At 46.3% G+C, this 26,535-nt stretch overlaps 1 protein-coding gene across 1 annotated transcript in view; it reads left to right on the top strand.

The window, feature by feature from the left end:
- Positions 1 to 24,319, top strand: part of TNR (tenascin R) — a 189,671-nt gene extending 165,352 nt beyond the window's left edge. Inside the window, exon 21 of the mRNA XM_044301949.1 lies at positions 24,153 to 24,319. Within this exon, the coding sequence (XP_044157884.1) occupies positions 24,153 to 24,263 (111 nt within the window). The 3' untranslated portion in view covers positions 24,264 to 24,319. The remainder of the gene's footprint in view (positions 1 to 24,152) is intronic.
- Positions 24,320 to 26,535: the final 2,216 nt, after the last annotated feature.

Here is a 26,535-nt window from a genome sequence, read left to right as displayed (position 1 = left end):
CTCTAGCATAGGCTACAAATAGAAGAGACCAGTACATTATTCATTCAAGATTTCCAGGCTTCCATTTATTATTAACACGTTCCTTTACTATGTTCTTAGTGTTCTGGATCTATCACTGACCATTACAGATGTAGTTTATGCAGAACCTGCATGCATATGCACTGCTTTGGAGTTAAAGGAGTTGGGTCACTAAAGATCCTCATACACTTTAGAGTATGACCGATAGTCATGGACGAACATAGGCCGAGACGATTCGCGAACGCGTGCTCACAATCAAATATTCGCGAACCGCGCGTTCGCGGCAGACACAATTGACTTTAATGGCAGGCGAACCTGAAAACCCTTCAGGTCATATTTACAGACACCAAATACTTACTAGAAGTGCACAAATAGTCCCACAACATGGACAGTGACATACCAGAGGGGGATCAATGACAAAAATTTCCATAACAAATATGTATTTTAATCAGGGGCCATTTTTATGTGTCTTAAAGGGAAACGCTCAAAAATGTGCCCTGCTGGAACCTAGAAAATTTTATTTTAGGCCACGGGAGTACAGGCCCCCAAAAATAGGCATTCGCCTGACAGAAAAGAACAAGTATATAACATGTGAGAGTGAATCTAGATCGCACATCCTCAATGCTATGCTTTTGATATGACAACTGTTTTACAGCATAATAAAACATGGCTTCTCAGCACAATTTATAATAAATATAACCCTATGCTATGCACTAAAAGGAGGCATTGGTGTACAGTTTGATCAGAGAGCATAGGTCCACTTACCATGACAAGGTTGCCTCTTCAAGTGAGGACCTACTCTAACTTTGGCGCGGCGCTGCGTGGCGACCACCGGCGCCCCCCGCACCGCACCAGCAGGCAACGGGACCCAGTAGCCACACAGCGCCCCCACAGACTCTCAGGAACTCCAACTGAGAGGTGGTAGGAATTTATAGAGCCTTTGCAGACTTGCCGATTAAAAACACCTGGGCCAAATGGGGAGGAGTGCTGATCCAGAGAGGGGGGGACACCTCTCAGTTGGAGTTCCTGAGAGTCTGTGAACAGGTTAGCTTTTTGCACTTGTTCACATTATGCGGTGCTAAGCGGTGGCCATTGCTGCTTTTGTGCTGTGCTGGTGGATTGATGGGGCCCAGGGCCAGAGTGGCTTTTCCACACAGTGGGGGCGCTGTGTGGCTACTGGGTCCCGTCGCCTGCTGGTGCGGTGCGGGGTTGCAGGTGGTCCGCGCCAAAGGTAACTCATTTACTGTAGTCCAGTACAGGCCCCAAGAATTAGCCATTCATCTGACAGAAAAGAATAAGTGATTATGTGGCTGGAGGTACGTTAGACGGTCACTGAATAACTATTTTACTGTAGGCCTGTACAGGCCCCAAAAATTTGGTATTCACCGGACAGAAAAGAACAAGTGATTATGTGGCTGGAGGTATATTAGGGGGTCGTTGGATAACAATTTTACTGAAGGCCAGTTCAGGCCCCAAAAATTAGGCATTCACCTGACAGAAAAGAACAAGTGATTATGTGGATGGAGGTACATTCTTTGTTCTGGGTGGTGGCGGATATGTGTGAGCTGGCATGAGGAAATTATATTACACGCGGTCGTCACAGGTGTTGAATTCCTCCGAGATCCATGTCTCATTCATTTTAAAAAATGTGAGTTAGTCCACACTGTCGTGAGCTAGGCGAGTGCGCTTATCGGTCACAATCCCCCCTGCTGCGCTTAACATCCTTTCGCACAAGACACTCAACGAGGGGCAAGCCAAGAGTTCCATGAAAAATTGTGCCAGCTCTGGCCACAGGTCAAGCCATCACACCCAGTAGTCCAGGGGTTCCTCGCTTCTCAGAGTGTCCACATCGGCTGTTTACCCGATGTAGTCAGACACATGTCGGTCTAGGCGTTCCCTGAGGCTGGATCTGAAAGGCGGTTGTCGATGGGTTGTCTGCAAGAATGATCTCATATCCGAAGTGACCAATACATCTTCAAACCGCCCTCTTGTCATGGTCTTACCTTCTTACTGTTCTCCTTCGTTTGACATGTGCTGGCGGCCATCTTGGTTTCTGGGTTTCTTGTAGCCTCCCACCCTGCGGCTTCTCCTTCCCACTGGGAGGAGCTGGATGCCTAGCTCATATATATAGGAGGTCTGTGGCTTCAGTTCCTTGCTTGGTCCTCCTGTGTTCACATGCTTCTAAGACTGCTGCTGCTTCTGGTTCCTGATCCTGGCCTCGTCTGACTACCCCGTTGGTTCCTGATCCTGGCTTCGTCTGACTACCCTGCTGGTTCCTGATCCAGGCTTCGTCTGACTACCCTCCTGGTCCCTGACCTCTGTCTACGCTAGACCCTGCTTCGGTTTAGCCATCCGTTTGGACTTTTGCTTACAGCTTGATTTTCAATAAAGCCTTCTTATTTCCACTTATCTCTTGTTGTATGTCTGGTTCATGGTTCCATGACATTAGGACCAAGCCATGAATTCTGACAGTACAGGGCCATCCTCGCTACCTACGCTGGTTGCCAGACTTGATCATCAGGATCACCTGTTGGGTCGGTTCGCTGTGGCGTTGCAAACCCTGCTTGAACGCACGGCTCATTTCGCTTCCGTTGCCGATGGGTCGGTTGTCGCTCCTGGGCCCGCTCCTACTGCCGCTCCGGTTGTTGCGCCAGAGTCTACCCCGACACCTGTTGCTGCGCCTGCGGTGTCTCGGGGTATGACCGGTTCTGCCCCCCTTCCACAGCGCTTTGGGGGAGAGCCAACTCAGTGCCGAGGTTTCCTTAACCAGGTGGGCATTTATTTCGAGTTGCTGCCACATGCCTTTCCTACTGAGAGATCAAAGGTGGGCTTCTTGATCTCGCTGCTCTCGGACAAGGCCTTGGCCTGGGCCAGCCCTTTATGGGAGAACAACAATCCGGTGGTTGCCGAGTTTTCCGGTTTTGTTGCTTCTCTTCGGAAGGTATTCGATGTGCCGGCTCGTGCTGCCTCTGCTGTGAAGCTCCTTATGTCCATCAGACAGGGTTCACGATCCGTAGCTGAATACGCCATTGAGTTTCGTACCCTGGCAGCAGAGGTGGGCTGGAATAATGAGGCTCTGGTCGCTGCTTTCTCTCATGGTCTCTCGGATGCCTTGAAGGATGAGGTTGCAGCTAAAGACCTACCAGTGGAGCTCGAGTCTCTTATTTCTTTCCTGATTTTGATTGACACCAGACTCAGGGAGAGACCTTCCTTTAAGGAGAGCCTGCGGAGGTCTTCTAACAGATTGGCGCCTACGTTTGCTGTCCCACCCGTGCCTCCCTCTCCTCCCACGCCTCCTGGGGTTGACTTGTCTGGGGGTGAACCCATGCAGCTGGGGTTTGCTCGCCTGTCCGAGGGGGAGAGGGTACCCCGGAGACGCGAGGGCCGATGCATGTACTGTGGTCTCGGTGGGCATTTTCGGTTGGCATGTCCGAACCGTCCGGGAAACGCTCGCACCTGAGATCCTGTCGGGGGCAGATCTTGGGTGGAGTCTCCTCGTCCCCGGTTTCCCGTGTTGACAAACCACTGATCACTGTTGTCCTCTCCTGGGCCGGGGGCTCGGTGACGACCCAGGCGTTGGTGGACTCTGGTGCTGGTGGTTTGTTCATTGATAGTGTGTTCGCTGCCGCCAATTCCATTCCTCTGCAGCCTCGAGGTTCCCCACTGGCTCTTGAGGCGATAGACGGCAGACCCCTTCTGCCGCCACACGTGACTCATGAGATCCTTCCAGTGGGGATAGCCATTGGTGCCGTTCACAGAGAGTCGGTCTGTCTCCAGGTGATTTCGTCTCCACACTACTCGGTGGTCTTGGGGTACCCCTGGCTCCAGAAGCATAATCCGACTTTCGATTGGAGATCGGCCGAGATCCTCTCGTGGTCACCGCAGTGTGGGGCTAGTTGCATCCATGGGCCTGTCAAGTTGCTGTGTACTTCCTCGTTCTCTCTGTTGCCTCCTGAATACGAAGAGTACCGGGATGTATTCGATAAGGTGCGCGCGGTTGCCCTACCTCCGCACCGCCCATACGATTGTGCCATAGAGTTACAATCTGGTGCCGTTCCTCCTCGTGGCAAAGTCTATCCACTGTCGGTAGCGGAGAATGAGGCCATGGAGGAGTACGTGAGGGAGGCGCTTTCACGCGGACACATTCGCAAATCCTCGTCCCCGGCAGGGGCTGGATTTTTCTTTGTGAAAAAGAAGGGCGGTGAGTTGAGGCCTTGCATCGATTACAGGGGTCTCAATCGCATCACGATCAAGAACGCTTACCCGATACCCTTGATTTCCGAGCTGTTCGATCGCCTCAAAGGGGCCACGGTCTTTACCAAACTCGACCTGAGGGCGGCATATAACCTGGTAAGGATCAAGGCGGGCGATGAGTGGAAGACCGCGTTTAACACCAGGACCGGTCATTATGAATCCTTGGTTATGCCCTTTGGGTTGTGCAATGCGCCCGCAGTCTTCCAGGAATTCATCAACGATGTTTTCCGTGACCTGTTGCAGCAGTGTGTGGTGGTCTATTTGGATGACATCTTGGTATATTCTGAATCCATGGAGGCCCACATTATGGATGTCAGACGAGTGTTGCAACGGTTACGAGAGAACAGGCTGTTCGGTAAGCTTGAGAAATGCGAATTTCACCGATCCCAAGTAACCTTCTTAGGTTACATCATTTCCGCTGAGGGGTTCTCCATGGATCCTGAGAAGGTTTCGGCTGTCTTACAGTGGCCCCAGCCCAGTGGTCTCCGTGCCCTGCAGCGCTTTTTGGGCTTCGCCAATTATTATCGGAAGTTCATCAGGGACTTTTCCATGCTAGCCAAGCCTCTCACGGATCTGACCAGGAAGGGCAGTAATTTCCAGGTCTGGCCGCTCGAGGCCATCCGAGCTTTTGAGGCTCTAAAGTCCGCCTTTGTGTCGGCTCCGATTCTGTCGCATCCCAACCCTGGGTTGCCCTTTGTCCTCGAGGTGGACGCGTCTGAGACGGGAGTAGGCGCCCTTCTGTCTCAGCGTAGAACACCAGAGGGTCCTCTGCTTCCTTGTGGGTTTTACTCCCGGAAACTGTCTTCCGCGGAGTGCAACTATCAGATTGGTGACAGGGAGTTATTGGCCATCGTGCAGGCCCTTAAAGAATGGAGGCACTTGCTCGAGGGATCGGTGGTTCCGGTTCTAATCCTGACGGACCACAAGAATCTGACCTACCTTTCTGAGGCCAAGAGATTGACACCACGTCAGGCCAGATGGGCTCTGTTCTTGTCACGTTTTAATTACGTGGTCTCCTACCTACCCGGTTCCAAGAACATCAGAGCGGATGCCTTATCACGGCAGTACTCCGAGCTGTCCGGGGAGGAGTCGATTCCGACTTCGGTCATACCTCCGAATCAGATCCTGGCCGCCATTCGCACCAGCCTGACCTCTCCCCTGGGTGAGCAGATTTTGGCGGCTCAATCTGGTGCTCCCTCTGGGAGACCCAACGGCAGGTGTTTTGTGCCTGAGGAGTTGCGCACTCGGTTGTTGCGAACCTACCATAACTCCAAGGCCGCGGGGCATCCTGGAAAGAATCAGCTGTCCTGGGCTGTTTCACGTCTGTTCTGGTGGCCTTCTCTACGTTCCGACATCGCCGCATATGTAGCGGCATGCTCCGTTTGTGCCCAGAGTAAGTCCCCTCGGCACCTTCCGTTGGGCCTTTTGCAACCCATAGCCACCGGGGAGCGCCCATGGTCACACCTGGGGATGGATTTCATTGTGGACCTCCCTGCATCCCGAGGCCATACGGTCATTCTCATGATTGTGGATCGGTTTTCCAAAATGTGCCACTGTGTTCCTCTCAAGAAGTTACCCTCTGCGCAAGAGTTGGCCACGATTTTCGCCAGAGAGGTCTTCCGGTTGCACGGTTTGCCCAAGGAGATTGTGTCGGATCGGGGGAGTCAGTTTGTGTCCAGGTTCTGGCGCGCCTTTTGCTCCCAGTTGGGGATTCATCTCTCTTTCTCCTCGGCCTACCACCCTCAGTCCAATGGGGCCGCAGAACGATCCAATCAGGCCTTGGAGCAATTCCTTCGTTGCTATGTCTCCGATCACCAAGACAATTGGGTTGACCTCCTGCCTTGGGCTGAGTTTGCCAGGAACACGGCGGTGAACTCTTCCTCTGGGACGTCTCCCTTCATGGCCAATTATGGGTTCCAACCTGCCGTGTTACCGGAGGTATTCTCTCCCCAGGATACTCCGGCTGTGGAGGATCACCTTTCCGTCCTACGTGCTTCTTGGGTACAGATCCAGAGGTCCCTTGAGGTCTCTTCGCAGTGCCAGAGACTCCAGGCTGATCGCAGACGAGCGCCCGCTCCTTCCTACCAGGTCGGAGACCGTGTATGGTTGTCCACCCGCAACCTCAACCTTCGAGTGCCCACTCCCAAGCTGGCGCCTCGCTTTGTTGGTCCCTTCCGAGTGCTTCGCAGGGTAAACCCGGTAGCCTATGCCCTTGCGCTTCCTCCTGGCATGCGGATTTCCAACGTGTTTCATGTCTCCCTGTTGAAGCCATTGGTGTGTAATCGTTTCACTTCCTCGGTTCCTCGGCCCCGTCCGGTCCAAGTGGGCAATCGTGAGGAATATGAGGTGAGCAATATCCTGGACTCACGCCTGGTCCGCGGTCGGTTGCAGTTTTTGGTCCATTGGCGTGGTTATGGTCCAGAGGAGCGTTCCTGGGTTCCCTCCGCAGATGTCCATGCTCCTGCTTTGCTCCGAGCCTTCCCCGCACGCTTCCCTCAGAAACCGTTCCTTACTCCGCGGAGGAGGGGCCCTTGAGGGGGAGGTACTGTCATGGTCTTACCTTCTTACTGTTCTCCTTCGTTTGGCATGTGCTGGCGGCCATCTTGGTTTCTGGGTTTCTTGTAGCCTCCCACCCTGCGGCTTCTCCTTCCCACTGGGAGGAGCTGGATGCCTAGCTCATATATATAGAAGGTCTGTGGCTTCAGTTCCTTGCTTGGTCCTCCTGTGTTCACATGCTTCTAAGACTGCTGCTTCTGGTTCCTGATCCTGGCCTCGTCTGACTACCCCGTTGGTTCCTGATCCTGGCTTCGTCTGACTACCCTGCTGGTTCCTGATCCAGGCTTCGTCTGACTACCCTCCTGGTCCCTGACCTCTGTCTACGCTAGACCCTGCTTCGGTTTAGCCATCCGTTTGGACTTTTGCTTACAGCTTGATTTTCAATAAAGCCTTCTTATTTCCACTTATCTCTTGTTGTACGTCTGGTTCATGGTTCCATGACACCTCTTCTTACAGGCGCAGTAGGATTGGTACACGCACCTGTTTCGCAGTGGGGGGGAAATTCCTCTGCCAGCAACTGCAACAGCAGAATGTACCATTTCTCTCAGCAAGGCCTGAAAATGCTGCATTCTTACAGCCCTTTTGTCATGCTGGTAACATGTCCGCCATTTTGTGTTTGTTACGGGGGTCTAAGTACGTTTCCACCCAGTACTGGTCCTTGCCCTTTATGATTTTTATACGGGGTCCCTCTTCAAACACTGGCGCATGAAGGCCCCCATTTGCACTAAATTTGAAGCGGTGGGGCGCCCTTGCTCCTGCTCATTGCCCAGGAGAATGTCGTCCTCGGACAACATCAGGGACTCTGACTCCTCTTCAGACTCCTGCTGACTTGTTTCAGATGGAGTAGCCCCGCCCCAGGAATTCATTCAGCATTACGACATCCTCAGCTTCCAGCTCATGCTCCTCGAAGGCTTGATTAATGACACGACGCAATGCACGCTCCAGAAAGAAGGTGTAAGGTACGATGTCACTGATGGTGCCCTTGCTGTGACTGATCAGTTTGGTGATCTTATCAAATGGCCACAGAAGTCTGCATTCGTTGCGCATGAGCAGCCACTGGCGCGGTGAAAGGAAACCAAGATCCCAGAACCTGTCCTGCTGCAGAGTTCGTACAAGTAGTCGTTAACGGCACATTGCTGCTGGAACAGCCTTTTAAGCATATACAAGATGGATTTGCAGCACGTCGGGCTGTCACAAATCAGAAATCTGACGGGCAGGTGGTGTCGCCGCTGAACGTCAGCAAGGCGAGCCATGGCCGTGTATGATCTTCTAAAATAGCCAGATATTTTACTGGCCTGCCGCAAGACGTCCTGGACCCCGGGGTATTTGGCAATGAATCGCTGCACGACTAAGTTCAGGACGTGTGCCGTGCACGGTAAGTGTGTCATTTTGCCATGTTTCAGCAGATTGGCACCGTTGTCGCACACCACTTTACCAACTGTTAGCCACTGATCGGCCTGTGACTGCAAAGCTGAAAGCAGTGCAGGACCAGTGTGGCTTTTGGCTCCCAAGCACAACAGCCGCAGCACATCAACGTCTCACCTGGCAAATCGAATAGGTTCTGGGAAGCTTGGGAGGTGCAGCGGAAGAGGCTGTAGCAGTGGAAAAAGAGGAATAAGCCGAGGAGGAGACGGAGGATGGAGTAGGAGGAGGAGAAGAAGAAGCAGCCCTCCATGCAATCCTTGGCGGTAACACCAAATCCACACGGGTGCCAATGGTTACATGCTTGATGGCCGTCAGAAGGTTCACCCATTGGGCAGTAAAAGTTATGTACCTTCCCTGCCCGTGTTTTCTAGACCACGTTTCTGTGGTCAGATTTATCTTGGCACCGACACTGTGTGCCAGAGATATATTCACTGAACGTGGACATATAGCTCTCGGATGCCTTTCTGTGAGAAATATTTCCTTCCGGGGATTTTCCATTGCGGTGTGCCAATGGCCACAAATTTTCTGAAGTCCACCTGTGGCGAAACCAACCTCGCCACTGGGTTTTGGAGAGGACTGTTTAAAAGCCTCTTGCCTCAGGATTATGGCCCATAGTAACTGTAAAGGAGAAGACAGACCGGCCGCACAGCTTAAATCTGTCTGTAGAATTGTATTTTATGTTATTATGCGTTCGGTTAAATTGTATGTTATGTGAGGGCACCCAGATAGCTAATATCATTGTATTTGTGTATTCTGAGTGCCATTCACCTAATGATATGCACTCAGACTTGAGCTATCTGGGGATATGTTAAATGTCTGTGTTTGCTGTGGGGGTGTGCCATTGTGTGTTTGGGTGGTGATTCCTGTCCTGTTGTCTCCACATGTGTATTGGTGATCTCCCCTTTGTCCTGAGAGATAATTGGATTGTGTTTGGTCGTCTCCGGGACAGAGGGGAGGAAACCATGATGCATTGTGGGGATATGTTGTATCTGTCCTGTATCTGCAACAAACTGTAATAAAAACCATGCTGGGTGTGCCAGCACTTGAGACTACTGCTGACCCTCAAGACGGAGCCTTGTCTCGTTATTTGGGGGATTCCCTGTATGCTGTTAGAGACTGATTGCCAGGAGTGTAAGCCGACTGAATGCTTTTCCTGTTCGCCTGCTGACAGCTACTTGCGAGGTTCCAGTTTGAAGTGCTATTTTGTATCCAGTTCGGGAGGTTGGTGTTCTGCAGTAGCTGTGCCTGTCGCTCGGAAAGGGGCATATCGCCTGAACGGATCTTAACCCCTTGTCTGCTGAAACGGTGCCGTTACATTGGTGGCAAGCAGCGGGATCGTTCCTACAGCCAGAAGGACAGCTACAGGAGACACCATTTCTTTGGATTCTACAATTTAAGGGCAACGCATGTCCCAGTACAGCGACCCTAAAAGCACCAGGATGGAACCAGCAGTGGTATACGAGGAGGAGGACCTGGATGGCCGGGATGCATTAAGGAAAGGCATCTGGTACCAGGCCCTGGATAATGTACAATACCAGCGAGGTGAGAGTCTCCCCAGTGAAGAGCAGCGGTTGCAGAAGCAAGTGGCCCTGCGGATGCCCTTCCTGGGAGAGCAGCCCCTGGAGGAATGGGTAATGGAACTACAGCACCGGGTATGGCAGGAGCTATGGCTGGAGGATGCCTACCAGGCACTTTGGTGGTATGTGGCACAGTTTATACCCTGGACAGCTGAGCATGACAAGCCAGAGGGAGAGGAGTTTGATGGTCCTGGCTTGTTATGGGAGTCCTTTGCAGAGCCTGACTTCGGGAGCCCTGCACAGTCCAGACTTCAGGACATTTTCTATGAGAGGGAGGCTAGGCATGAGTGGGATGACCCCCATGAAGTAGAGAAAGACCTGGCTCACCTAGCAACCCTGGAGTGGGAACTGGAGCAGGACTACCGAGATCTCTTCCACTCCATTGAGAAGGCTCAGCAGGACGGTAAGGTGACAGACCCAGATCCAGACCCATTCAGCTGGGCAGATATTGTTGATGTTTACTGGGAAGAACCCCAGGTGGCCGGTGGAGATGGGACCGAGGTCTCTCCACCGGTCCTGCAGGGAATTGGGAGCCTAGTCTCCATTCCCCAGCGGCAGGCTGAGTTACAGGGGGCAGAGGTAGTTGTTCCTGCCCCCCAGCAGCAGAGTGATATGCCGGGAAGGCAGTGTAAAGTGCAGGGAGAGGAGAGCAGCGGCCTCCCTCCCCAGCGGCAGGCTGAGTTACAGGGGGCAGAGGTAGTTGTTCCTGCCCCCCAGCAGCAGCATGATTTTTTGGAAATTGGGAGCCGAGTCTCCATCCCCCAGCAGCAGCATGATTTTTTGGGAATTGGGAGCCGAGTCTCCATTCCCCAGCGGCAGGCGGAGTTACAGGGGGCAGAGACAGTCGGTCCTGTCCCCCAGCGGCAGAGTGTCCTACAGGGAATAGAGAGCCCAGTCTCCTTTCCCCAGCAGCAGGACACTGTATTGGGAGCGGAGGCGGTCGGTCACTCTCCCCAGCGGCTGGAAGTATGTATGGGAGAGGAGCTCGCTACCCCCTCTCCCCAGCGGCAGCTTAACGCACCAGGGGGAGACAGTAAGCCCCACAACAGTGCAGATGGGACCGTGGTCTCTGCACTTACAGCACAGGGGGTAGAGACAGTCGGTCTCCCCCTCCAACAACCAGGCTCCAACCAGGCTTCTTCCGTGGTAGCGCTGGCACCAGGGCTGAGTACCGCTGATCCCTGCCCACAAAGCAACCTCCACTCCAAACCAGGGAGCAACACAGAGACCGGGAGTACCAGCTTCCAACATAACTTTGGTGGATTCACTGGACAGAGACATGCTACGAAATTCAGCAGGTCCAGTATTTTGTTGTGGGTGGCCTGCCAGACTAACTCAGGTACCGACCGGCGTGAGGTCAGGTATCTGGTTAGTCTTCCCTGGGGGGGGGAGATGTGTGGCGAAACCAACCTCGCCACTGGGTTTTGGAGAGGACTGTTTAAAAGCCTCTTGCCTCAGGATTATGGCCCATAGTAACTGTAAAGGAGAAGACAGACCGGCCGCACAGCTTAAATCTGTCTGTAGAATTGTATTTTATGTTATTATGCGTTCGGTTAAATTGTATGTTATGTGAGGGCACCCAGATAGCTAATATCATTGTATTTGTGTATTCTGAGTGCCATTCACCTAATGATATGCACTCAGACTTGAGCTATCTGGGGATATGTTAAATGTCTGTGTTTGCTGTGGGGGTGTGCCATTGTGTGTTTGGGTGGTGATTCCTGTCCTGTTGTCTCCACATGTGTATTGGTGATCTCCCCTTTGTCCTGAGAGATAATTGGATTGTGTTTGGTCGTCTCCGGGACAGAGGGGAGGAAACCATGATGCATTGTGGGGATATGTTGTATCTGTCCTGTATCTGCAACAAACTGTAATAAAAACCATGCTGGGTGTGCCAGCACTTGAGACTACTGCTGACCCTCAAGACGGAGCCTTGTCTCGTTATTTGGGGGATTCCCTGTATGCTGTTAGAGACTGATTGCCAGGAGTGTAAGCCGACTGAATGCTTTTCCTGTTCGCCTGCTGACAGCTACTTGCGAGGTTCCAGTTTGAAGTGCTATTTTGTATCCAGTTCGGGAGGTTGGTGTTCTGCAGTAGCTGTGCCTGTCGCTCGGAAAGGGGCATATCGCCTGAACGGATCTTAACCCCTTGTCTGCTGAAACGGTGCCGTTACACCACCAGTTTATATGGCAGTAGTTGTCGGGTTAGCAGTTCCGACAAGCCAGCGGTCAGCCGTTGGGCAAGAGGGTTATCGGGCGTCATCAACTTTTTACGCTCAAACATTTGGGCCACAGAAGCCTGCCTTCTGCCAGATGAACGTGACGACGTCAAGGTGGAAGGTGGAGTGGAGGACAAATGGGAGGAGAGAGGAGAAGGAGAAAAGTCAGGACGTGGAGCGCCAGGAGTATGGCTTTGTGGGTTCTGATGGCATTGCTCCCATTGGGCTCCGTGATGGGAGGCCAGGTGCCTTCTTAAGGCGGTCGTCCCTAGGTGAGTGTTAGCCTTACCACGACTTATGCTTTGACAGCACAGGCTGCAGATGTCAACACTATTGTCAGCAGCTGACACATTAAAAAAAGTTCACACTGCGGAGCCATGTGCTGGCATCCTGGGAGCGCAAGCTGTGACCGTGCATGGTGGATGGCTCACTTCAGATACATTTGCAGTCTGCTTTTTGCCTCCTGTGCACTGCGAGTTCTGCCTGCTTCTCCTCCTTCTCCTCCCTATCTGCTGCTCCATCTCTCCCTCTGAACTCCCCTCCTCTTTCTCTCTTGTGGGCAGCCACGTGACGTCCATCGATATGTCATCATGATCACCTTCACCACCACTGACATTCGAGATCTCGGAGTAGGCAGCAACAGCGGGGACCACCCTCCTTGGGCTGATCTGGGTACTGTCGCCAGATGGCTGGGTGGCGGCCATTGCTACTTCCTCTTCCTCATCCGATGCCAAGAATGGCTGTGCATTGGTAAGATCTGGGAATGGATGGGAAAATAATTCCTCTGACTCGAGTGCAGAAGCTATAGTGGTTGTGGTGGTGTCTTTGGGGGTGCATACAGCAGAGAGTGAGGAGGGTGCAGATACAAGGATGAGAAGGGTGCAGAAGAGGAAGGCTGAGTGAGCCACTCAACCAACTGTGGTGTACCCTTTGACGTAATTGCACGCACATTCTCCAACTTCCCACTTAGGCTCCGGCCTGGTGCACCTGCCCGACCCATACCACCCCTGTGGAATGGCCTGCTTCTTCCTCTGCCTGTCATTTTCAAAATGATCCTGTGCCTAAGTCCCTAGAGAAGAGCAGTATTTGTGGAAGCAGGTATATCGGAAGCCTCAATTAGTATTTGGTGGAAGCTGGTATATCAAACCCCTTAATCAGTATTTTGTGGAAGCAGGGGTATCACAGGCCTCAATCAATATTTATGGAAGCAGGTATATCAATCCCCTTAATCAGTATTTTGTGGAAGCAGGTTTATCGCAGGCCTCAATCAATATTTGGTGGAAGCAGGTATATCGCACCCCTCAATCAGTATTTTGTGGAAGCAGGTATATCAAACCTTTTACTGCTTAGTTTGCTGTTTATTAAAATTCCTAGGTCCTTTTCCATGTCAGTGTTACCCAGTGTTTTACATTTGTCAGTGTTAAACCTCATATGCCACTTCTCTGCCCAAGCCTCTAATCTATCCAGATCCATTTGTAGCTGTATAGTGTCCTCTTCCGTGTCAATTACTTTACACAGTTTAGTGTCATCTGCAAACATTGATATTTTACTGTGCAAGCCTTCTACAAGATCATTAATAAATATATTGAAGAGAATAGGGCCCAATACTGACCCCTGAGGTACTCCGATAGTGACAGTGACCCAATCTGAGTGTGTACCGTTAATAACCACCCTCTGTTTTCTATCATTGAGCCAGACGTTTTCTTCCAGTCCGAGCATTCTCATTTTATATACTAACCTTTTATGTGGTACAGTGTCAAATGCTTTGGAGAAGTCCAGATATACGACATCCATTGATTCGCCGCTGTCAAGTCTAGAACTTGCCTCCTGATAGAAAATGATTAATATCAATCCCTTTAATTAGTATTTTGTGGAAGCAGGTGTATCGCAGGCTTCAATCAGTATTTGTGGAAGCAGGTATATCAAACCCGTTAATCAGTATTTTGTGAAAGCAGGTACAGTCATGTGAAAAAATGAGGACACCCTTTGAAAGCATGTGGTTTTTTGTAACATTTTTAATAAAAGGTTATTTCATCTCCGTTTCAACAATACAGAGAGATTAAAGTAATCCAACTAAACAAAGAAAACTGAAGAAAAGTCTTTTCAAGATCTTCTGTAAATGTCATTCTACAAAAATCCCTATTCTAACTGAGGAAAAAGATAGGACACCCTCACATGTATTCCCTCTTAAATTGGCTCAGATCTCACACAGGTATATCACACCAGGTGCACATAATTAGTAGATCGTTACTCTGCATGTTGAATGAGGCTTGCCCTATTTAAACCTCAGACATTTAGTTTGGTGTGCTCCTGACTGTTGAAGTGAGAGTGAGCACCATGGTGAGAGCAAAAGAGCTGTCAGAGGACTTCAGAAAAAAGATTGTAGCAGCCTATGAGTCTGGGAAGGGATTTAAAAAGATCTCAAAAGATTTTGAAATCAGCCATTCCACTGTCCGGAAGATAGTCTACAAGTGGAGGGCTTTCAAAACAACTGCCAACATGCCCAGGACTGGTCGCCCCAGCAAGTTCACCCCAAGAGCAGACCGCAAGATGCTAAAAGAGGTCTCCAAAAACCCTAAAGTGTCATCTCGAGAACTACAGCAGGCTCTGGCTACTGTTGATGTAGAAGTACATGCCTCTACAATCAGAAAGAGACTGTACAAGTTTAACTTGCATGGGAGGTGTGCAAGGAGGAAACCTTTGCTTTCCAAGAGAAACATCGAGGCCAGACTGACATTTGCCAGAGATAAAGTTGACAAAGACCAGGACTTCTGGAATAATGTTCTTTGGACAGATGAGTCCAAAATTGAATTATTTGGACACAACAGCAGAGGACATGTTTGGCGTAAACCAAACACAGCATTCCAAGAAAAGAACCTCATACCAACTGTGAAGCATGGAGGTGGAAGTGTCATGGTTTGGGGCTGCTTTGCTGCAGCAGGACCTGGTCAGCTCACCATCATAGAATCCACGATGAATTCTACTGTGTATCAGAAGGTGCTTGAAGAACATGTGAGACCATCAGTTAGAAAATTAAAGCTGAAGCGGAACTGGACCATGCAACATGACAATGACCCAAAACATACTAGTAAATCAACCAAAGATTGGCTGAAAAAGAAGAAATGGAGAGTCCTGGAATGGCCAAGTCAAAGTCCAGATTTGAATCCCATTGAGATGCTGTGGGGTGACTTGAAAAGGGCTGTACGTGCAAGAAACCCCTCAAACATCTCACAGCTGAAAAAGTTCTGCATTGAGGAGTGGGGTAAAATTTCCTCAGACCGATGTCGAAGACTGGTAGATGGCTACAAGAACCGTCTCACTGCAGTTATTTCAGCCAAAGGAGGTAACACTCGCTATTAGGGGCAAGGGTGTCCTATCTTTTTCCTCAGTTAGAATAGGCATTTTTGTAGAATGACATTTACAGAAGATCTTGAAAAGACTTTTCTTCAGTTTTCTTTGTTTAGTCGGATTACTTTAATCTCTCTGTATTGTTGAAACGGAGATGAAATAACCTTTTATTAAAAATGTTACAAAAAACCACATGCTTTCAAAGGGTGTCCTAATTTTTTCACATGACTGTATATAGAACCCCTTAATCAATATTTGGTGGAAGCAGGTATATCGCACCCCTCAATCAGTATTTTGTGAAAGCAGGTATATAAAACCCCTTAATCAATATTTTCTGCAAGCAGGTATATCGCACCCCTAAATCAGTATTTTGTGGAAGCAGGTATATAGAACCCCTTAATAAATATTTGGTGGAAGCAGGTATATCGCAACCCTCAATCTGTATTTTGTGGAAGCAGTTATATCAAACCCCTTAATCAGTATTTTGTGGAAGCAGGTATATCGCAGGCCTCATTTAATATTTGGTGGAAGCAGGTATATCAATCCCCTTAATCAGTATTTTGTGGAAGCAGGTATATCAATCCCCTTGATCAATATTTGGTGGAAGCAGGTATATCGCACCCCTCAATCTGTATTTTATGGAAGCAGGTATATCAAACCCCTTATTCAGCATTTTGTGGAAGCAGGTATATCGAACCCCTTAATCAGTATTTTGTGGAAGCAGGTGTATCGCAGGCCTCAATCAATATTTGGTGGAATCAGGTATATCAATCCCCTTAATCAGTATTTTGTGGAAGCAGGTATATCAATCCCCTTGATCAATATTTGGTGGAAGCAGGTATATCGCACCCCTCAATCTGTATTTTATGGAAGCAGGTATATCAAACCCCTTATTCAGCATTTTGTGGAAGCAGGTATATCGCACCCCTCAATCAGCATTTTGTGAAAGCAGGTATATTAAACCCCTTAATCAGTATTTTGTGGAAGCAGGTATATAAAACCCCTTAATCAATATTTGGTGGAAGCAGGTATATCTCACCCCTCAATCTGTATTTTGTGGAAGCAGGTATATAAAACCTCTTAATCAGTATTTTTTGGAAGCAAGTATATTGCACCCCTCAATCAGTTATTTTCACACCCATTGCAAATAGTTTTTCCAATAGCACTTGGCCCTCTATATAGCTGCGGTATCGCAGCAGAACCACGCACAACTCCTACACAATACAAATGCACTTTAATATACTTTCTATGTTAGAAAATATATTATAAGTATATCACACCCCTCAGTATATCACACCTATCGATAGCACACCTATACCAGTCCTTAAAAGGACTTTTGTGGCCCTATTAGCTAGCGTTTGGTGTCCCTAACAGTATGTCCCTGCTCCACAAAGCAACCTCTCCCTACACTGGCAAAACATAGAATGTTAAATGGCTGCCAGATCGGGTTCTGTTATAGGGTGGGGGCGTGTTCATGTGCTGAAACGTCTCAATTTGCTGTCCTGTCCCCCCTAATGGATGTGTCATTCATCAAAGTTTGTCGCAATGCAAAAGAACTTGGCGCATGCGAACATCGCCATATGTTTGCATGTTTGGCGAATCGCCAACGTGTAAAGTTCGCTGCAAAACGACCGCCGGGCAAACTGCAAGGCCATTTCTAATGGTCGACACCAAACCCTGAAAGAATGTCAATCTAAGGTATACGGGGAGCTCCGACTACCCCCCCCCGACAGATGATGTCACAGAAGGATTGCACAAAACAATTCACTCAAACCTTTTGTTCTTCGAGGCAATAAGTCATCAATAGTGTTGATCACGAATATTCAAATTGCAAATTTTTTATTGCGAATATCGGCACTTCGAGAATTCGCGAATATTTAAAATATAGTGATATATATTCGTAATTTCGAATATTCAAGATTTTTTTTAAATCAGTACACATGATCCCTCCCTGCTTCTAGCTTGTGGGCCAATGAGAAGGCTGCAATATCGATGACTTTAGGAGTAGTGTTGATTGAGAATTTTCGTAACGGAAATTTTTATTGCAAATTTTTCAATTGCCGATTTCCGCAATCAAGAAAATAATGACTGGAGATAACAAATTCGCGAATATATGGCGAATATTCGCCCCAAAATTTTCAAAATATCACAAATTCTAATATTGCCCCTGCCGCTCATCACTAGCCATCAAAAGTGTCTGGCAGTGGCTCTCTTCCCATTGAAAACACATACACACCCGGCTAAACCAAACTTGTATGTGTATGATGGAGTCAGGAGTTATTGAATGTGTTTGGCCAGCTTTAAGAGCATCTGTCACCATGATTGACCTTAATAAACCAGGTATACATGGTGAACCCTCTGTTGCTGCAATCTGATGTCCAATTGCCGCAAAATGTTTACTTTTATTATTAGTCAGATCAAGTGTTTAAAGCATTGAGGAGCTGCCCTAGCCCCGCGGAGCACCACTTCACCACCTCCTCTCCCTTTTTGACATTCCCTCTCACGGCCTGATTGACAGGGCCAGGTATCTTCACTGTTCAGATGCCCACCCCTGATATCTTGTGCTTATGCTGATGAGACACTCTCCCTGTTCTGAGATCTTTACTGCACAAGCACCAATGAGATTTCATCGCAGATCTCATTAATGAGAGCCTTCTAAGATCAACTGCGCTTGGACTGATGAAGTTTCACCAGTGCAAGTGGGAGATATCAGGGCCAGGCATCTGGACAGTGTGAATGCCTGGGCCTTTTAATCAGTCGATGAGCAGGTATGGCAAAGGGGGAGAGGAGGAGGTGAAGTGGTGTTCCAAGGGGCTAGGCCAGCCCCTCTGTGCTCCAAGCACCTCACATGCATAATAATAAAAGCACACATTTTGCTGCAATGGAACATCAGAATGCAACAATAGAGGGCTGATTTACTTCACCATGAGCAATCCTACCAGGCAGTATGCCTGCTTTAATAGGGTTGATCACGATAACAGATGCTCTTTAAGACAACCCCTTTCCATGTGCCCTATTAGAGGATATGTATGTCATACCTCTATTAGGCAGAGTGAAGAGCAGTATCTGAAGTGTCTGAAAGTGATAAGAAGACAAAAGGTTTCATATAATTTTAGACAAGGCATTTGCATCTTCCCGGTCAGTTGAGAGGATTTATCATTCAGCTGGGAATTTAGAGAAAGACCTAGAAGATCATGGTTGGATAGCAGTGTCTTCTGTCTATCTTTGTTATCTCAAAATTTTGACTAACAGAATCCTCCAGTGGACAAACTGCAAACATTTGGAATATTACAGAAATAAAAACGTTTCAGAATTTAGAGGATAAAGTGAAAATAAATTAAAGCTGTAGAAACACCTCGTAAAGTGTTGTGAAATGTTTTACTGAGATACCTGAAAATGAAGATGCAGGCCTAAGTAGAGCATCTACACCTGTGATCCATACCCTTCCTTCTCCTGTCCTCCTGTACCCTGCATTCAAGTTAGGTTCGGGTTGTTTGCTATAAGGCCTAGAGTTCCTATGATAATCTTGACACAGTGGAATCTCCCAAATGCTTCAGGTTCCGTAGGACATTTCAACTGGTTTAGGCCTAGTTCACACAAACGTTTTTTTTGCGGGTGTATGGGCCGTTTTTTTGTGTTCTGTATACGGTCCGTATACGGAACCATTCATTTCAATGGTTCCGCAAAAAAAACTGAATGTGTTCCGTATGCATTCCGTTTCCGTATTTCCGTTTTTCCGTTCCATTGAAAGATAGAGCTTGTCATATATTTGGCCGTAAATCACGGGTTGTGGCTCCATTCAAGTCAATGGGTCCGCAAAAAAAACGGAACACATACGGAAATGCATCCGTATGTCTTCCGTTTCCGTTCCGTTTTTTCTGAACCATCTATTGAAAATGTTATGCCCAGCCCAATTTTTTCTATGTAATTACTGTATACTGTATATGCCATACGGAAAAACGGAACGGAAAAACGGAACAGAAACGGAAACACAACGGAACTCAAAAACGGAACAATGGATCCGTGAAAAACGGACCGCAAAAAACTATAAAAGCCATACGTTCGTGTGAACTAGGCCTAACTGGTACCCACCATCCATGAAACCCTAGTTATCTATCAAATATAATTTCATCTTAGCACACCTTCTTCAGTGCAGATTGTTTCAAGAGTTTTTTTTCTCCATAAATTCTTTTTATTTTCCAATACACAGAAAAGACAAATACATTAATAATCATAAACCATCTTTCCCATTTACCTGCCCCCTACCACCCCTTTAGAGAGGGAGGGGGGGGGGAGGAGATACGCGTAGCCACGACCAACAAAAAAATAAAAAAATAAATCATAAATAAATAATAATAGTATATCCAGCCCTAAAGTACCCAGTTATTCCATATTTCATCAACTTTTTTTGCTTTTCTACTTTGGCCCTCCATCATTCGTTCTTCCTTAATCAGATTATCCACTGCTTTCCTCCACTGTCCCACTGTTGGAGGGTCCACCCCTACCCATTTCCTGAGTATAAGGAGTCTAGCTTGAAATAGTATCTTTTTTAGAACAGTTCGTAAATCTCTATTTAGGCCCAGATGTTCTGTTGCCCCCAGGATACAAATCATAGGATCTTCAGATATCTGAACCTTCAAATTCAGATATATCATATCTGTTATTTCTGTCCAATACCTAAACAGTTTTGGGCATCTCCAAAAACAATGTATTAGATCAGCGTTCTCTCCCCCGCATTTTATACAATTATCAGAATCTCTTACGCCCATTCTTTTCAATATCCATGGCGCTCGATGGAGCCTATGGACCACAAAAAATTGTGAGATCTTATGTGAGCCCCTATTTGAGACTCCCGCATAGCTTTTTAATGCATCATTCCATTTTTCCTCCGTAAAAAATTGTAATTCATTTTCCCATTTTTTCCTAGCAGGCATTGTAATCTGTTTTTTTTTTTCCTTCCATCAATATCCTATATCTTTTAGCCGTTGTACCTCCTCTTTCAACCACGTTAATGAAATTATACAGTGTGTCAGATGTTTCTACCTTATATTTATCCACGTTCCTAACTGTATACAATGCATTTTTAAGCTGGAAATATTTATATATGTCCTTTTGTGGTATAGCAAACTCTCTAACCATTGTATTGAAGTCTTTTAGTTTACCCTGTTCAAATATCTGATTTAGATACTTCACCCCTTTTTTTTCCCAATCTACATAAGCCTTAATCCGTTGCAATTCCTTGAGATGAATATTTTTCCAAATAGGTGTATAGTGCAAAAACCCCTTAATCTCTAATATCTTTTTGATTTCCGTCCATACGTGTTCCAATAGGTTTAAAACTCTATTTCCAATATTATTTCTACCAAGTGTACCTGATTCCAATACCTCTAAGTAATTCCATTCTTCTTTCCACCCCACTCTATTCAATGCCTGCCTACCCACTAAACCATTTAAGCTAGCTTTAATATGACCATATTGTGTAATTAAATAGTAAAGAGCCCAATTTGGGACAGCTAACCCACCTTCTCTCACTGGCAGCTGAAGTATCTCTCTCTTTATTCTGGGGGTCGTACCTTTCCAAAGGAAATCTCCCATTAGCCTATCAAGTAGTCTAAAGGTATCCTGTGGCAACCTAACTGGGGCGTTTTGAAGAACATAAAGTATCTTGGGGAGGAAGACCATTTTTATTAAATTTACCCGACCCTGTATTGACATCGGTAATTTTCGCCAAATATGTATTTTGGCCCTGAGTTCTTTTATGAGGGGCAGAACGTTTAATTTTTCGTATTCTTCAACATTTCCAGAAATTTGTATCCCCAAATATTTAAAGTTTTCCTGTTTACCAAGCACCTGCACCTTTAAATCCTCCTGTGGTTGTGCATCTCCCAACATCAACATGTATGATTTCCCCCAATTTATATTTAATCCTGAAAAAAAAAAAAACTTATCTACTATGTGCATAACTCTGTTAAACTGATCCCCAGTATTGTGCATAAATAACAAAATATCATCTGCATACATTAATAGTTTTTCTTCCCCACCCTCATAGTGAAAACCTTTAATCTCCCTATCACTTCTTATTATGCATGCCAGTGGTTCAATCGCAATAGCAAATAATAGTGGAGAGAGAGGGCATCCCTGCCTAGTGCCCCGATATAGGGCAAGGGGCAGGGACAAGCTCCCGTCCACCATCACTCTAGCCCTAGGGTTGTGATATATTAGCTGTACCCACCTTATAAATCCCTCCCCTATACCAACCCTTTTTAATACTATCCATAAATATTCCCATTCAATACAATCAAATGCCTTTTGGGCGTCTAGTGAAAGTAGCGCTTTCTCCCCCGCCTCTAATCTATTGGCTTCAATATTTAGAAACAGCCTTCTTATATTTGCATATATCGTTCTACCGGGTATAAAGCCAGTTTGGTCTTCATTTATTACACTTTTAACCACTTTTGATAGCCTATCTGCCAAAACTTTTGCCAAGATTTTAACATCCGTATTTAAGAGTGATATTGGCCTATATGACCCAGGTTCTAGTTGTTCTTTGTTCTTTTTAGGGATTAGTGTAATAATTGCCTCTTTCATAGAGTCTGGTAAATCCCCAACCTTTTTAGCCTCATCCAAAGTTATTTTTAATTCGGGTACTAACACCTGGGAAAAAGTTTTATATACTTCGAAGGGGAGCCCATCACAACCTGGTGCTTTTTCAGATTTTACCTGCCCCAACGCCTCATTTATTTCATTCGTCGATATTTCTTTTTCTAAAAATTCTTTTTTGGCCTGGGATATCTCTCTGAGGGGAATCTGGTCTAGATATACCTCTAAATCTTGTATTGAGTACTGTGCTTTAGACTTATATATCTCCTGAAAATATTCCAAAAACACTCCTTTAATTCCTTCTGGGGTGTTAATTATTGTACCCATTTTATCTTTAATCGCGCCTATCCAAGATTTCCCTCTTTGATTTTTCACTATACTTGCCAAAATTTTACCGACTTTTTCTCCCTCTGAGGCTAGACGGATCCCTTTAAAAAGTAGTTCTTTCCTGCTTCTCTCCATTTGATATAACTTTAGTTTTTCCTGTTCTTCCTCCCATATTTTCTTATTATATTCGGTAGGGTATTTTACACATATTATTCGCGCTTCTTGAACTTTTTTTTCCAATACAATCCCCATTTCCCTTGTGGTTTTTTTCAAGTAGTTCACTTTTTTAAAAAGCAATCCTCTCAGATATGCTTTAGCAGTGTCCCAAACAATTAACTTACTAGCAGAGTGGTTATTCTCCCCAAAAAACTTTTTTAATTCTTCGGATATACTTTCTTTATCTGAAAAAAAAAACGCATCTCTCCTTCCCCCCGACCCACCAATACCCGCCCCCCCCCCCAAATAGTCACCCGGTCTGCTAACCAGCAGTCCGAGGGACTCCATAACCTAGCATAATAGCTCCTTTTCCCCCTCTACCACCCCTCCGCACGAATGCATACATTAATAGTTTTTCTTCCCCACCCTCATAGTGAAAACCTTTAATCTCCCTATCACTTCTTATTATGCATGCCAGTGGTTCAATCGCAATAGCAAAGCCTTTTCCGGATCCTGAAAAAACACACTGTTTCCTTTAAATTCCACCCTTAACTTAGCCGGGAAGAGCAAGCTAGATTGTTTCAAGAGTTGACAAGCATATGGAAGTGGCGAAAGCAGGACTGAGGAGCAGCTCATTGCCATGTATTGGGGCACTGTGACTGACACTAGGTACCCCTTGGCAGACACTTTGACTAACACTAGCAGGACTGTAGGCAACACCAAGGTTACTTTGGTTGACTGAGGACAATATACTCAGTGCCAGGGACATTTTATACAATAGAGGTTATCTAGCGTCTTACACTTTTTTTTCTCCCCCCATCCCCACTGGACCTGAGGAGGGAAGCATACTTCTGGACCAAAGCGATGGATCATAGGAGCTGAAATTGAGTAACAGGGAGCAGCTTAGTATTCTTCCCTCCACAGGTCTGGCAGAAGGGAGACAAAAAGTATTAAAAAGCTGGTGAACCCATTTAAGGCACTCTGGTTCTGTTAGGTTGCCACCCAGGTAAACAAAGCCCGGCCTGCAGTACAGGTTCGGTGATGGATCTGTTAGGTAAGTACTGCATTTTTTTTAATTGTAGGCTATTCCCTAGCGTTGACTATTGTAGGCTATTCCCTAGCGTTGACTATTGTAGGCTATTCCCTAGCGTTGACCGGTTTCCTGCTGCTTTAAAATCATATTTTAAAGTTCAATTTAATATGTATCCTAATTATCTACCCTGTCTACTGTTCCATTAAATCTATAACATTCTCGACTTTCCACTCATGGAGTAAAATGAGACTATTTTCTATCTAGAAATATCACCCACTGGCTTTTAATAAATAAATCCTTAATAAATAATCCTTCTGTCGGCATATGCAAAATATACATTAAATTATTTTTCTTTTAAACCTTTATGAATTTACTGCTGAATTAATGAACGAAAGTACACCTGCCTGCACATTATCACATAATAGGTGCCTTACCCTGTGAAGCCATAGATGTAATCACCTCCTTGGTGTTGAGAAATATGTTAAGTGCAATATAATTTTATCAAAATCAATTTAATCTACTTGAAAGTGTTCATAGAAACATTGAGCAGGAGGGAGACTTTTACGCTGTTGGTCTATTTTGCATATGTGTGTGTGTGTTTTTTTAACTCCTTTTTCTCTGTACCTTTTTTTCCTCATAGGGAATAAACTGGTATCACTGGAAAGGTCATGAGTTCTCCATTCCATTCGTCGAGATGAAGATGAGACCATACAATCAGCGTACAATGAAGAAACGTTCCCTTAATCTCTGATCTTAGCTGACCCATCAATAGACATATTTCACCCACATCTACCTTGTTCTGCCCTCCACCACACTGGACCTGCACAGACACATATACACATTACTCTTCCCCCCTCGACGAGTCCAGTGGTGGGCAATATTACATTTTTTGGGGACCCTGGCAACTACTGCTACTACGGATAGGGCAGTGTATTAACCAATACAAATAGTCCATAAATCTATGGCATGTACGGATGCACCAACTGGTCACTGCAAGGTCCCCTTCATGCATTCATGGATTATGTTGCTCATTAGTCCCTGTGAATGCATTCATGCTAAATCTGTAGCCACACAGACAACCGACAATGGTCAACAGGTTGCCCACCACTGTTTCAGTCCATGCATTTAACGTTGATACAGTATGTCATTTTGCAAACCATTGATGTTATCCAATGTACTTTGGCCCTGCACTTTCCTACTTTAGACATTCTTTACTGTACAGAAACTTCTACCCCATTCTCCATGATCATATACTGAAAATATTTCGATATGCCACCCCAGCCTTTCAGCACCAAGAGAGACTTCTCATGTATCCACCACGAAATAATGTCCTCCCTTGTCAAGAGGACACCCTGGCCTCCACCCAGTCAGCTGTCTTTCTCGTGTCCATAGGGGCATGGTGCTGTATAATTGTCTATTTACTTTGCTTACTGTGAAACCTCAGACCCTTTAGTACCCCAAAACCTTTTTTCTGCAGTCAGGCGTAATTGTCTTGCTAACGATTGATGTGCCAAATTTTTAGCCACTGTCTCTTGCACTTACAAGTGTTTTTCATCACTGGAGATTTTTTTAAAATAGAAAATGCCTGACATATGCAAGAGGAGGAGGCTTCCCTTATAGCACTGAAGACACAGAAGTAGCCAAGAATCTTTAATGACCCTTTCTCAGACTCCATCAAGACAGCATTTGTTATCTAGGTTATGTAGGAGATACAATACTTCTCGTATATTGGCAATATGTCATTGATAGTTTGCATTGGCCAAAAAGGCACACCCATGCTTTATTGCCTTACAGGACAAAGGTTTAATTGATGACCACAAAGTCAATGTTTTTCTTTCAATTACCCAAATTAATTGGGTTTGTTTTTGATGCGGGGTGTTCTTTTTTTTCGTTTTATTTAATTTGTTAGCAAATTATGTCTGCTCCCTGCATTAGAGTCGGTTCATTAGCCGATATCCCTGGCTCAAAAAACTGGAGAAGACAGTGCTACACAAGGTGGCACTTCCAGTAAGGATATAGGATGCATTAAAGATAACAGAAGTTTGGGAAGCAGATCCTAACTGCCAAACAAGAGACTACTGAGAGATGCCTGCCAAAGGGTTAATCGCCCTATATACTCTTGTATCTCTAGTCCTGGATGCTGTTAGCTGATGTATAGATCCTTTTTTTAATGCATTTTCTATACGTTATTAAAAGATTCCTATGGGATGATATTACGTGTGTCTGAGTCTTTCCTGAGAACGTGTAGAGCACCATCAAGGTCTTGTGAGATCTGGAGAACATCATTTCACTGAACAGCTTTTCATTCGGAGGATCGTCTCCCTAAGGTCTTCATCACGCACAGCGAGAAACACTCCACCCGCCTCTCTTCTACATGATCCATTTACTTTTGATTCAAAAAAGCATTATTTTGTGAATTCCATTAGAATGGTCTCTCAACAGAACGCTGCACTAAAATATAGATTGAAGGGCTATATTATGTGGGCTACAGCAAAGTCTGCAGGCAGTGTCATCACTAGGGCTATTAATACTTGACGAGACCAATTTTTTACTTTACTGCAGCTTTTATTCTTTTATTCTCAGTTTTTCTAAGTCTGTCATTTGTGGAGTTTAGCCTTTTTAGCCAGTTTTATTTGCTGTCTTCTGAAATGCAAACAGGAGATCCTAAAATTATTTGTCAAGTCAAAGAATTTGCATTTCATGAAACAGTTTTTCTCATCGTAGATGCAGGTGTTCGCATTTTAACTTGGCTAGAGTTTGTAGCTCTGGAAATTTAAGTAGTCAAATATTAAAGGAATTGTCAGACTTTTTTTTATATTGATGGCCTTTCCACAGGATAGGTCATTAATATCTAATCGGTTGGGGTTTGACTCTGGGGACCCCAGCCGATCAGCTGTTTGAAGAAGCCGATGCACTCTGGTGAGCACTGCAGCCTACTCACAGCTTACCAAGAACAGCACTGTACATTGTATAGCAGCTGTTCTTGGTACTGCAGCTCAGGCCTACTCACTTGAACACATGTG

Source organism: Bufo gargarizans, chromosome 7, assembly GCF_014858855.1.
Source record: "Bufo gargarizans isolate SCDJY-AF-19 chromosome 7, ASM1485885v1, whole genome shotgun sequence".
NCBI lineage: Eukaryota > Metazoa > Chordata > Amphibia > Anura > Bufonidae > Bufo > Bufo gargarizans.
Note: the sequence above shows the minus strand (reverse complement) of the source record. Positions and strands in the feature narration are given on the sequence as shown.